The sequence below is a fragment of the Propithecus coquereli genome, unplaced genomic scaffold (genome assembly GCF_000956105.1).
Source record: "Propithecus coquereli isolate 6110/MARCELLA unplaced genomic scaffold, Pcoq_1.0 Scaffold155, whole genome shotgun sequence".
Classification (NCBI taxonomy): domain Eukaryota; kingdom Metazoa; phylum Chordata; class Mammalia; order Primates; family Indriidae; genus Propithecus; species Propithecus coquereli.
In genome coordinates this window covers 1824233-1836885 of record NW_012139969.1, presented here as the reverse complement: position 1 = coordinate 1836885, position 12653 = coordinate 1824233, and the positions used below count along the sequence as shown (strand labels likewise).

The 12653-nt window shown below is 59.0% G+C and overlaps 1 protein-coding gene across 1 annotated transcript; it reads right to left on the bottom strand.

The window, feature by feature from the left end:
* Window positions 1-470: 470 nt before the first annotated feature.
* LOC105807225 (chromosome unknown open reading frame, human C15orf59) lies at window positions 471-12572 on the bottom strand. Its single transcript, XM_012640543.1, has 3 exons — window positions 11856-12572; window positions 10744-11465; window positions 471-1290 (listed from the first exon to the last, which is right to left on the bottom strand). The coding sequence occupies exons 2-3, from the start codon at window positions 10897-10899 to the stop codon at window positions 568-570; spliced, it is 879 nt and encodes a 292-aa protein (XP_012495997.1). The 5' UTR covers window positions 10900-11465; window positions 11856-12572; the 3' UTR covers window positions 471-567.
* Window positions 12573-12653: the final 81 nt, after the last annotated feature.

Sequence of the window (12653 nt, the reverse complement as noted above, 5' to 3'; positions counted from 1 at the left end):
AACCCTAAGCTGGAAGGCGGCGAGGCAGGTAAGTTTGCCTTTGGGAAGGACAGCAGAAGTCTGCCTTGGCGTAGAAGGATGGCAGGTGCAAGTGATCCAGGGCCCCGCCAGAGTGATGCTATCCCCAGGTCCTCAGTCCTGTGGTCTCCAAAACATCCCAACCATGAGCCCTGGTGGGCGGTGGGGGGACACTGCTCCCTTTAGAGCCTGCCTCCTGCTGAAGTCCCCTCCAGGCACTGGCCCAGGCCAGCAGCCAGAATCCACCATGGTGCTCAGAGACTTGCGAGGAGGGGGCCAGGTTAGACCTCCCATCTCATTTACATACTTGCAGACACCCCCTTCAGGAGCCCTGCAATGAGAAGGGAGGGAGGGCGGTTCTGGCCACACCTCCTGGGACCTGGGAGGCGAGTGGGCATCTCTGAGTCTAAGATGAGCTCCGTGAAAGCGCTGGGGCCTATGGGGCTGGATCCTTAGCATTTCAAAATTTTATTATGACTGCATTTGTTTAAATATATATATATATTTATAGCTCTATGTGCCCACCGCCCCCCAGCCCCTCCCCAGTCCCTAGTTTTTCCCCCTGGCTTTCTGTCTAGTGGCCGTGTAGGGCAGCACCGTCTGCGTGCTCTTGTCTGACACCGTCTGGGTGCTGCTGTTCCTCGTGACCCTTCGGGTCTGATCGGGGGCCGAGGTGGGGCCTGGGCGGCGGCTGGTCAGTGGAGAGCGCCTTGGCTTGTAGGGGGCTGGGGAGGGCTGGTGGGGGCCCGTGTGGGCCTCTGTACGGGAAGGCTCTGGGGGCAGGCCCGCCTCCTCCTCCTCCATCTCCTTCTCACTGTCCCCCTCCTCATCGTCGCAGCACAGAGCGTGGTAGAGCACTTTGTCACTGAACCGCACCCTCTCCCGCGTCCCTGGGGTCCGCTGGGGCAGCTGGCTCTTCGCGGGGCCAGCGCTGAAGGCATCCTCACTGGAGGAGTCTGGGGTCTCCACTCGTGGCCCGTTGGGGATGGGTGTGCCGCCGTTCATGAGCCGGTAGTCAGGGCCAGCCCCTGGCCGCACCGACTCGGGGCCGTCCACGGAGTCTGAGGGGGTGGAGACATCCAGGAAGGAGCAGAACTCCCAGCTGTCCGAGAGGATGTCAGCTGTCATGAAGTCCAGGTGGCCCAGGTCAAAGGGGCCGCCCACGCCCGCCTTGTCGCTGCTAGAGGTGCTGCTCACAGTGGCCGTGGTCCAGTCGTCCGGCTCGAGTTCAAAGTCAAAGTCTGAGGTTAGCTTATCGATCTGGCTCACCACCTGACCAGGGAAGGGGAGAGGAGAGGAGAGGGGCCGGGCATGAGTGTGCCTCCGCCCTGCCCTGGTAAAGCCCCGGCTGGTGACTGGGCCTGAGGCCACAGGTTTGTTTGCTCTGCGGAGGGCCCACGGGAGCCAGGTGGACAGATTGTTCCAGCGCTTCCCAAAAGCCTGTTCAACACTCTGCATTCCCTTGGGGGGAAGGGGTCTGCTTTCTGGCCCTGTACCCCGTCCAGTCACACACCCCTCTCCCACAAACACGGCCACTGTTCTGGAGCGGCCCTGGTGAGAAGGGCTTGGTCTTCCTTTGCTTGAGAGAGGGCCATTTAAGAGGGGCCGAGGGACCCCAGCATTCAGGAGAGATGAACAGCCCACCCACCCTGAGAAAGGGAATGACATGGAGTGGCCACACGGAAGACCCTGTCCAGGCCTTCTAAAGCCTCCTGGGCCAGCCCCTGCAGCCGGTCAATGACTGTCGCCCATAGGTGCCCACCAGGTGTATGGCACTGGCTAGATTCCCGCACCCCATCGCATGCCCCCGAGCCTCCTGCTCCTTCCCTTCCCGCCCACTGATGAGCGGAGACAACCCTGGCTTGTTGGAGAAGGAATAGGCGGGCATTATTTGGAGAGCAATAAGAAGCCCAGAGCTGCTTGTTAAATGCACTCAGGGGCAGCTCAGCTGTGGAGGTCGCTGCATCCTGCCCTGCCTGCATAGCGAAGCCCTCGGCTTCCATACAAGCAGCCTCGCCTCAGGACACCCCCTTTCCCGGGCCACGGTCAGCACATAAATCGGGCAGGAAGACAGTGAGGGCAAGAGGGAGACCCCGTCGGAGATGTAGAGAGAGGACAGCTCAAGAGAAGGGAGAGAGAAGATTCCAGTCGAAAACAATACAGCAAAACAATACAAGCGAAGTGGAGGGACCGAGTCAGCGGGACAGAACCAGAGACCGAGAGACACACAGTGAGCCATCAAGACCAGATCCAGCTCTCAGTGCCTCGCCAGTGTTCTTCACCTGGGGTCAGAGCAGTCAGTTAATTAATTAACTAATTAAGTCCTTCATTCAACGAACATTTACTGAGGACTACTGCTGTCCGGGCATGTGCTCCGCGTTTGGCAAGGAGTGGGGGTGCTTTGGGTGCTTTCTCCAAAGCAAAGGAGGAAGCAAGAACGAAACCGACGGCCGGGAGGTGTGGGTGAGTGGGAGACTACTGGTCAGGACCGGGGCAGGACGCAGGTGGCCCGGTCAGCAATTTCCCTCCCAGGTCCCAGTTGCTCAGTGTGCAAAGGGAAAGGGGTGAACTAGGCTATCTCCAAGGTTCCTTCCATCTCCCGAGATCCTAGGACTCTGTATCCACAGCAGTGACTCTGAGAAGCTGTTTTGGGTCCTGGTGCCTAGGAATGTCTCTCACCATGGCTCCCGGCCAGGAGTGGAGCAACCACTTGGCTGAGTCCTGCAGAAGAGCTGGGGGAGTCAGGACACCTGGGTTCCGTGTGTCTTTGAGCAAGTCGCATAACCTCTCTGGGCCTCAACTTGATTCTCCAGCAAGTGGGGATGACAACCCCAGCCCTGCCAACCTCACCACAGCTTCATGGGGAACAGTGAAGAGGGCAGCAAAAGGGGTCCGTGCAGCACTGGGGACAGAGTGACATCGCCGCCCATCTCTGAGCACCTGCTATGTGCCAGGCCTTCTGCCCATGCTTCGTAGTGTTCACCACCACCCACCAGATCGTTATCTCCCGAGCTTACAGATGGGGAGTCAGAGGTGCTAGTCCCTGGGGGCGCTGAGATTCCCACTTCCACAGTCCCCTAGAAAACTGCGCACTGTCGTGTGGTGCAGCCGTGACTGCAGGGCTTGGCAGGCAGTGGGGACAGGCCCTACCCTCCAGTCTGGCAACCCCCTCCTTGTGCTGCTGGCCTAGGACAACTCCCTCTCCCTAGAGAAGCTCACATCCCCCAGAAGCCCTTGCCCCACCCAAGCCCCCCGAGGCTGGCGGGAGCTCTAGCCTAGTGCGGGGGTCCTCAGACCTGCGCAGGCCTCAGCGCCGCCCCCCCCCCCAGAGTCTGACTCTGCAGGCCTGGCGTGGGGCCGGAGAAGGTGCACATCGACTGCTCCCAGTGCTGCGCTGCTGCGGCCGGTCCAGGGACACAGCCTGGAAACCACCAGCCCAGGGTACTGGGGATTTAAGCCGGGTGGAAATACAGCAATGGAGGCACCGTCAGCCTTAGGAGAGGCCCTGCTACACTCCCCAGTGAGATTTCCCTGATGGAGCAGAGCTACTGACAGTCTGCTTCTGCCTGAGGGTGGGGAGAATGCCAGTAGGAATCTGGAGTCGAATGACTTGGCTGTGATGTCACAGAGTCAGCTGAGGCCAGGCTGGGCCCAGAAGCGGAGCTCCGCTGCCCCAGGCCCAGCAGCAGGGAAGATCCAGGACGCACCCCCCACCCAAGAAGCCCTTGCCACCACCCCTCAGGAGGATTTCTCATTCCGGCCCTTCCCCTTCTTCCTTAGCACACCCCTCTCTGGTTTCACTCGGGGGACATGGAGGGAAGGGAGGGAGGGAGGCTTGGGTCTGAGCCCCAAGATTGCCATCTCTTGGCAGAGAGACCTTAGGCAAATGATTATCCCCCTCGAAGTCTTGGTGTCCTGCCCTGTAAAACAGAATGACACGTCCTCACCCAGGATGATGAAAATTTAACAGACACGAACGTGCTTGGAACTACGGGGTCGGCACAGCTAAGCCATTAAGAACCTGGACTCTGGAGATCCCACTACTTACCAGCTGTGGGACCTTGGCCAAGTTACTCAACTTCTCTGTGCCTAAGTTTCTTCACCAAAGGAGAATGCTAACAGTACCAACCTGAAAGGGCTGTTGTGGGGATTTGCTGACTTAATGCACTTTGGAAAGCATTAAGGAGAACAAGGTAGACCACCAACATCCACCGTGCACCAATGGGTGCTAACACGTGACCACGCCCCTGGCCCCAGGCCCAAGAGCAGATGGGATTCGGTTCTGCACCAAAGGAATGACACTCTGATGGAGAAATTTCCAGTGCCTGTGGCAGAATAATGGGATATATTAGGCCTTGCAATCCCAGTATCTATTTTGCCCAAAGCAGGGCTGTCTCCAGACAGAACAGAACCAGAAGAGGCTGAGGCTCACAGGCAAATCTGGCTCAGTCTGTTAGGTGGGACAGGTGACAACCACTTGATGAATGACCAAAGTGAGGATGAGAAGGGAAGCCATGTGTCGAAGGGTACCCGGCTTCTACGCGGGGCCCTGGGTCAGTCCACAAACCCCACCGCCCTTCCTGGTGCCCCATTTCATGGGACCAGTGTGGAGGGCAGGCCCTGAGCTACCTGCCTCTTTGCTTTGGATGTCTGAAATCTGTGATTTCTCCCTGAGATTTAATAATCATTTTGCCTACATGTAATTTGGGATTGTCTTGGAGTGCAGGGAAATAATTATATACACAGAAGAAAAGAGAGGGGGAGAGAGAGTGGAGAGAGAAACAGAGTCATAAAATCACAACCCTCGAGCCAGAAGGGACGGAGATGCCATGGAGCCCCCCTGTCCCGGTGTGCTTGCTGATGGGGAAAATGAGGCTCAGAGGCTGGCAGGAGCTGAGCTGAGACCAGAAGTTGAATCCTAAGTACTGGACATGGCACTGTGAGACCAAGAATGGCCTGCTCTGCGGGGACCAAGAGGGAGGTCGAGAGAGGAAAGGCAGGACTGAGGGCTGTGACGGAACCCAGTGGGGGTCCTTGGCCCTGTCCTAGGTTGACCGCGACCTCTGTCCTGGTCACAGCCTTAGCTCCCCTCGTCTGAAAAACTGCACCCATCTGGTCTTCCCACTGACTGCAACTCTCTGTCCTGCTCCTGCTCCACGGTGCGTCTAGGCACTTTCTAACTGGCCACAGGACCACATTGCCTCTCTGCTTCCAGCCCTTCCTTGTTCCCCAAACTCCGGAGCCTCCCAAACACAACTCCATGCCAACCAGCTATGCAGCAAGCAGCCTCCACCCTGCCAGGCCTGCCTCCTCGCCACCGCTACATGCCCCAGCTAGCTCGCTCCTGCCTCCAGGCCTCACCTGACGCGCCCTCCCTCCTTCCCTACTCACCCTGTCTCTGTTGTCCCTTCCAAAAGGAAGCTTCCCTGCTTCCCAGCTGAGGTCAGGTTCCCTGCTCCTCTCCCTCAAATATCACACGATATTCATCACTGCTACGATTTTGCGAGTATTATGTTGTAACATGGTTGGGATCTGTCTCTCCGCTAGAAAGTAAACCCGTGAGGGTGGGACTGGGTCTGTTTGCCGACCATATCCCCAGCTTGGCACGCGATCAGCACGCTCTCCAGACACAGCTACTGGGCACGTGCATGAGTTGGACGGGGCTTCATAAAAACTGCCGGGGGCTCCTTTCCTGAGGAAGCATTCCCTGGTCCGGGACACTCCAATATTGCTTGGCCCCAGCTCTCCCTCCAGCCTTGCCAAGCCCCCTCTACAAGGAAAGCATGTCCGTGTTCCTGAGGCCCTAGAGCCAGGACTGAGGGCCCGGGAGTCCCAGGACCAGCGTCCCCCGCCCCCCCCAGCCCCACCTCACCTTGCCTGACCAGCGCTACCTCCTTCCCTCCCTCCTAGCTGCCCAGGCAGCCGGTTACATAACTGGGGATTCTGCATTATTTATGGCCACTGATTATTTTTTAATTCTGTGATTACGTTATTATCTTCCTGGGGGGCTGTGGAGTTGGGGAGGGGTGGAGCGAGCTGACCGTGATTCACAGCTCTCATCCTGCAATTTGGCCTAATTGGCCAGGGAGCTTCAGTGAATCTGTCCGGAGGAGGAGAAGGCAAAGGGAAAAGGGAGGAAAGGAAGGCGTGAAAAAAATAATAAGAAAAAAATCCGCGCAATTCTTGCTGAGCTGCGGGTGATGGAGCTGACCCACTTTGGCACAGCTCCGTGGTCCCCAGCCTCTCCTGCTCCAGCTGCTTCCTGGCTAGGCCACATTTATCTCACGCTCGCACAGCCCATGGCTTTCCCTGCCACCTTCAGACGTGGCCCCTTGCCGCTGGGACTGCACAATGAGCAACCAGAAAACAGAATGCCACAGTGTCTGCTTCCTGTGAAAATCGGGGGGGGGATCCTCCACTGCCACCCCAGGCTGGGGAAAGGTTGTGCCCACCCCTTCACACTCCTGGGGCCAAAGCGGGCAACTGTGCCCTTCAGTTATTTCCCACCAAGAGTCACTGATGGCTTGGGGAGTAGAGGTGGTCAACGCAAGGATCACTACTGAGCCTCCACGCTGAGTGACATGTTGAGGGGGACCAAGGAGGGAAAGGCCAAGTATCTGCCCAAAGTTAAGCCCAACACCAAGGGGAACAGGATGAGGGCGCTTAACCCTGCCCTTGGGAGCTTCCAGTTGGTGGGGACCAGGGAAGCAGGGGGGAGGAGATTCCCACCCAGAAATAAGACTCCTGCAGCGTGTGCTGGATTCTCACTAAGAATGAACCCAAATTCCATGCCACGCTCTGCAAAGAGCTACGTAATCTGACTCCCTGCCCCCTCTGACCTTTCCTCTTGCCCTTCTCCTTGTTCGCCCCCCAGCTGCACAGGCCTCCTTGCTGATCGTGAACACGCCAAGCACACTTCCTCCTCGAGACCTTGCTACTACCGGCGCCTGCCACCTTCCCCCAGACAGCCACTGACTCCCACCTCACTGCTGCTGGGTCTCTGTTCAAAAGCCACCTTATTAGAGACCCCCTTCCCACCTCATCACAGTCGCTCCCTAGCCCCCTTCTCCGTTGGCAGGGCGTGAGACTGCCTCCTACAGGAGAAACTAAGGACCCCAGCCAGGAGGCCAGGACGTGGTCCTGACCTCCCTGGTCACGCTGTCCACAGAGCTGAGAAGCCGGCAGTGCCAGAGTAATTCATTAATAACATCTCACAGAAACGGAGCCAGCTTTGTACCCCCATTGTGCTAAGTACCTTAAATACAACACCTCATTTAATTCTTACAACGACCCTGGGGCAGGGGTGCGGGAGGAGGCATAGAATTTAGTATCCTCGTTTTTATGGATGGGGAAACAGAGCACAGAGAGGTAGAGTAACTTTCTCAAGTCCACACGGCTAGGAAGAGGGTAGAGCTCAGGTCTAAACCAGAGACATCTGGCTGCAGAGCCCAGGCTTGTGGCCCCTGAGCTGTGCTGCGTCTCTAAATTAAGATCTACGGGACTCTGAGGATCTTAGGGAGCCTGCTGGGACTGGCCTGGTACCCTGAGTATCGGGGAACCTGGGAGAGATGACGCCTAACCAGTGACTGACCGTCACATCCCTCTGCAGCACAGTTTGAGCCTTCAAAGCACTTTCGCCTTCCTCACCTCACTGAATCCTTCACATGACTCTCCCCACCTATGGGACAGAACTTGCTCCCAATCAGCCAGGGAGCCGGTGGCAGAGTGCGGCAGGGTTTCGGGGGGTGGGGAGGTATGGGAGACGGAGCTCCAAATCCTCTAGGGGTGTCAGTAGGTACTGGTTCCCCCACCGCATGCCGAGCCCCCAATAACTCCTTGTGAGATCACTCTGAGTTGCAAATCATCATCATCTCCGTCTCGGAGATGAGCAAACTGAGGCTCTGGGGCTCAGGCAAGAAGTGCTTGCGTGTCTCGCATCTTTCAGAGAATTTCAGGCTGTGTGCTCAAGAGGATGAGGAGGGTCTGCCATGATCAGTAGTGTCTGGGGCTGGGGAAGGGGAGCAGCAGACGGAGGAGGAGGAGGAGGAGGAGGAGGATGGCGCGAGGAAGGAAGCTAAGCCCTCGTTCTCTGCTGGCCTTGCTCCTCCACTATGCATCCTGGGCAGCTCCCCCCACGGTCCTGTATGTGAATCCTGTCTCCACATCTAAGTGCTTTGCTGGCCGGAGACAGGAACCCGACTGGTGGGCCCTGAGCTGGTGCTGGCCAGGGAATGGGTGTGATGAGGGAACAAGCATTTGTCATCCTTTCAACCTTGAGCATTGCCCCTGATGGAAAAATGCCATACAAGGGGACTGAGGAAAGCCAGGCGGATCCAGCTCTACAGCCCCTTTGAAGGACCAAGAGCCAAGATCACAGTTCCAAAGAGTAGGGAGGCTGTAACCTTCTTCTCCAAAGCAGGGCCTGGCACCCCCACTTGGTAACCCCATCCCCGGTAAATCCCATTCCACAGGAAGTCAGTTATGGCATCTCCTCTTCTGGCTGGGTCTCCCAGAGCCTTACCTGCCTTCCCCGCCTTCTTCTACACTCTCCTCTCTCCATCACCCCATGCCTAGACCCTGCCTAGGACATGCAGGAGTTCTGAGGCTTGCCCCCCTCCCCAGCTGGGTGCCATTGGCAGCGGGCAGGCCGTGGCATACGGGGTAGACTCTGGTTGCTGTAGCAACCTACCAAAGTCTTGGGTGGAGGCACACGGCCTACAGGGTGTGTCGGGGGAGGGGACGAATCTTTCTCTGTCCTGGCTCAGACCTCTGGGCTGCACAGCCCATGAACCTGAAGCTGTGCTATTGGAGACATGGGAAAGGGTGAGCGTGCAAAGGGAAGAAGGGGACAGCCAGAAGATCTGCAAAGAAATCCTAGTGCTGTAGAATCACAGCATGAGCATAAGGCATCACATCTTAAAGGCCACTGTCAAAATGCCAAGAGATCATCCACTAGCCCGCCTGCTAAAGCCCTGGAATAGGCATCAGGAACCTGAGTTCTAGGCTTAGTTCCATCACTGGTAGGCTGTGTGACCTCGGAGAAGCCCCTATCCCTCTCTGGGCCTCAATTTCTTCAATAGTAAGTAGACCAGGCTGGTCTGGGTTGCCTATGAAAGCCCTTCAAGCTCTGGATGGCTATGCTGTGGAGAGAGGATGCAGGTGCCTGGAAGATGCCCAGTTGGGAACAGGCTTGGAGTTGTATCAACTCCAGCCTTAGAGTCAATCCTGGATCTTTCTGGGTGGGCTGGCTGGGGCATTTCCTGCTCAAGACAGACTCTGGACAGTTCCCATGGCCCTAGTAGAACTACAGAGCATCTGAAATAAGATCAGGGAGTGCAGGGGTGAGGTGGGAGGGAGCACTGTAGTTCTTTGGATCCATGAGGTTGGAGGAGGAGGAGTTGCTCAGGGGCATCTGGCCTTTGACCTCTAAATTGTACTGCCCAAAGATATTCAGCTCAGACTATGGCCAGTCCAGTCCATGAGCGGAAACACCACCACCTATGGGGCGACAGTCATTTCTACCTCCTAAGATAGGGTTTCCTGGCAGGTCCCATGAGGCTGACCCTGGGCAGAGGGGTGACCCTGCCCAACCTTAGCTTCCAGCCTGGCATCTCTATAACTCCCCAAACCCCAACTCTGAACACAGCGCCCTTCAAACAACCCCCTTTCTGTGGCTCTCAGGCCAGGCTGGAATGCCACTTTGCCAGCCTGGAGTTGGTAGCCACCATCACCCCACCTCCTCAGCCCTCCTGGGGCCCCTATCCTCCTTGTGCAGCTGGCTAGGGATAGCTTGAGCCCATAACTCCAGCTCAATCACTCTCTCTGCCATCTCTGCAGGGGCCCTGGTTACAAGGAGCTGAAATTTGCCTAAAGCCCACCTGGCTGGTGTAATGGCACCCAGCGGGCAAATTCAGGCTAGTGGCTCAGAACGCTGGTCATGCATTTTGGACTTGAACGCAGCCCAGGGGGCAGGGCCGAGGACATGTGTACCTCATTACCCCAGTGATGTGGGAAGCAGTAATTAAACCGGACTCCACGTAGAGAGACAGAGAGGGACATACACATCCCAGCATTTCTCAGTGGCTTTTCAGCCTTGGCCAAAACATTCAGAACCGTGGGATGAAGAAGCAACCCCTTAGAGGAGATTCCTGCCCCTGCCAACGTCCACAGGAACTCTGATACCCACTAGCAGCCCCCCAGACCCATTCTTTACCCCAGGATAGGGAGGGCACAGCTGACTTTAATTTTTCCAGGATCAAGCGTTCTGAGTATCTGTGTGATCTCTGGGGGAATGCTTTGAAATGGGCCTCGAGCAGTGGGGACTGCCATCCACGCTCTCCCAGGGTCCCTTGTGACCATGTCCAAGTCTTGGAGGTAGATGGTAGAGTCAAAGGTCAGCGTGGGTCCCAGAAGAGTCTCCCACTAAGGAGCTGTAGTGGGATTCGGTCCTTACGGGCCACCTTGGTATCCGTGAGTGCTAACTCCAGAGCTATGGGCCCACTGACACGCTGCCCAAGCAATCTCTGCAACACCAAGGCCCCTCCAGCCATGGGGAGTGGTGAGATTTTCAGCAAAGCAGATTTAGGGAAAGGAGAAAAGGAGGTCCCCAGCAAAGCAACACATGTGCACACAGTTTTGCACACTCAAACACGTGAGTACACTTTTGTACCAAGCCCAGGAAGGCTGGTGTAGGGTCTGCCTGGCCCCTGTTCGCCCCTCACTTACCTCCCTCAGCTCCTTGGCCACCTCCTTGAGCTCCCGCAGGATGTCCTCAAGCTGCCCAATGACCATCTTCATGCGCTGTCGAATCCGCTCCCGCTCACCACCACTGCTGGGGTCGTCACTGGGCTGCCCAAGGTCCGGGGCGCCCCGAATGTTCATCCTTCACCACGTGGCCGCAGGCCTGCCCATACTCCCCCCAGCCGGGCACACACTGCGTCTGCCTCCACGGAGCCCCCCTCAACTGGGCAGAGCTCCACATCTTAACGGCCCCCCAGCCTACCCTGGCCCTGGGCGGCCCTCACCCAGCCCCTGCCCCCTGCCACCCCGCCTCCTCTGCCTCTGGGTGGGGAATAGGACACCCGGAGGGAGACAGAGTCTGACAGAGGGGGTCAAGGTGAGGACACAGGAGAGCAGGGGAGGGGCCTTGGGTCCCAGGAGTGGCCTCCAGGACTTGAAGTGCCTGTGGGTGTGCAGAGTTGATCTCTGCCTGAACCTGAACACAGAGGCAGGGGGATGGCTGTGCAGGGACTAAGGGTAAGAGATGCCCTTGGGATGGGGGGAAGGTAGCAGTAATCCCCTCACAACTCCTGGGCAGTTGCAAGAGCAGAGGTCTCTGGATGTAACTGACACCTGCAGAGGGACAGTGGCCAGGGTCTTCCAATGTAGAGGGGGCTCCAGATGTGGGCAGCTCTGCGGAGAGAGCTGGATTGGAAGAGGGCAGCCCCCTGCAGAGAGAGCGAGCCTGGCGTCAGCCCTCCCGGGCTGCAGCACCAGCCGGCAAGGCAGTACTGCTGCCTCCCTCCTCTCCCCTGCCTGCACCCTTCCTTGCTGGGGATTTGTTTTTTCCTTTGTGGGGAGGGGTGGTGGAGGCTACAGCACAGCCCCTCTAGAAGGAAAGGGAAGGAGCCCCCTCCTTTAGAGGCAGAAGTCCTCAGCCTGCTGTGGGGCACCCTGGCCGCGGCTCCCCCCGCCAGCCAGGCCTGGCCCGCTGGTTCACCAGAGGGCCTCTCCAGTCACCCATCCTCCCTTCTAGCGCCCCCAGGGTGCCCTCGTTCCCAGCGGACCCTCCCTCCCCCAGCCCCACCTTCCGTCAGAATCCCCGCTCCTGGACTCACCGATGGTGGGGGCACCGGCCTTCCCTCCTAGCAGCGTCGGGGGCCAAGCCCCAAGACGAGGTTGGGGGGCCCCCCAGGCTCCCTAAGGCGGGCTTCTCTCTCTGGACCCCTCGGCCCCTGGCCTCAGGGAGGTCCTCCGAGCCGACGCCGGGGACATCTGGGCGGTGGGAGGGGGCGGGGCCTCCGCGCTCCAGGGAAGGGGGCCGGAAAAACCTCCCTCAACCCTCGCCAGGCTCCGGGTGGGGAATGAGCGAGGGTCCGGCGATTTCGGGGCTCCGCGGCCACAGGTGACCCGGGCGCAGGGCGGCCGAGGAGACGCCGGTCTGGTCCCAGCGCGTGAGCCAAAGTCGGAGGGCTGGGAGGGCGCGGGGATCCCCTCAGCCCACGCCCGGCATTTCCCGGGCTCGGCACCGTCGGGAATCGCTCTGTGCAGTCCAGTCGGCCGGTCCGGGCTCCGCCGGGGTCTGCCCTGCCCTGCCGCGCCGGGACGCGCTCAGCCCGAACCCAGATCGTCCGCGCTCCGGCACCCGCGGCGTCCGCTCAGCCCAGCCCCGCGGCCGACCCGGGGCGAGCACGCTCCCACGGCTCCGTCCGCGCTCGGAAAGGTCCGGAATGCGCTGGGTCCGGGGGGAGGGGCGCTGTCGGCCGCGGGGCCCGGGTCCCCGCCGGGCCCAGCCGCGAGCGCGCGAAGCCGAGGGCCCGGCCCGGCTGGGTTCGGCGGCTGGGCGCGGGCGGGAGGGTGCCGGCGGAGGAGAGGCGAGGCGAGGGGAGGAGGCGAGGCGAGGCGAGGCGAGGCGA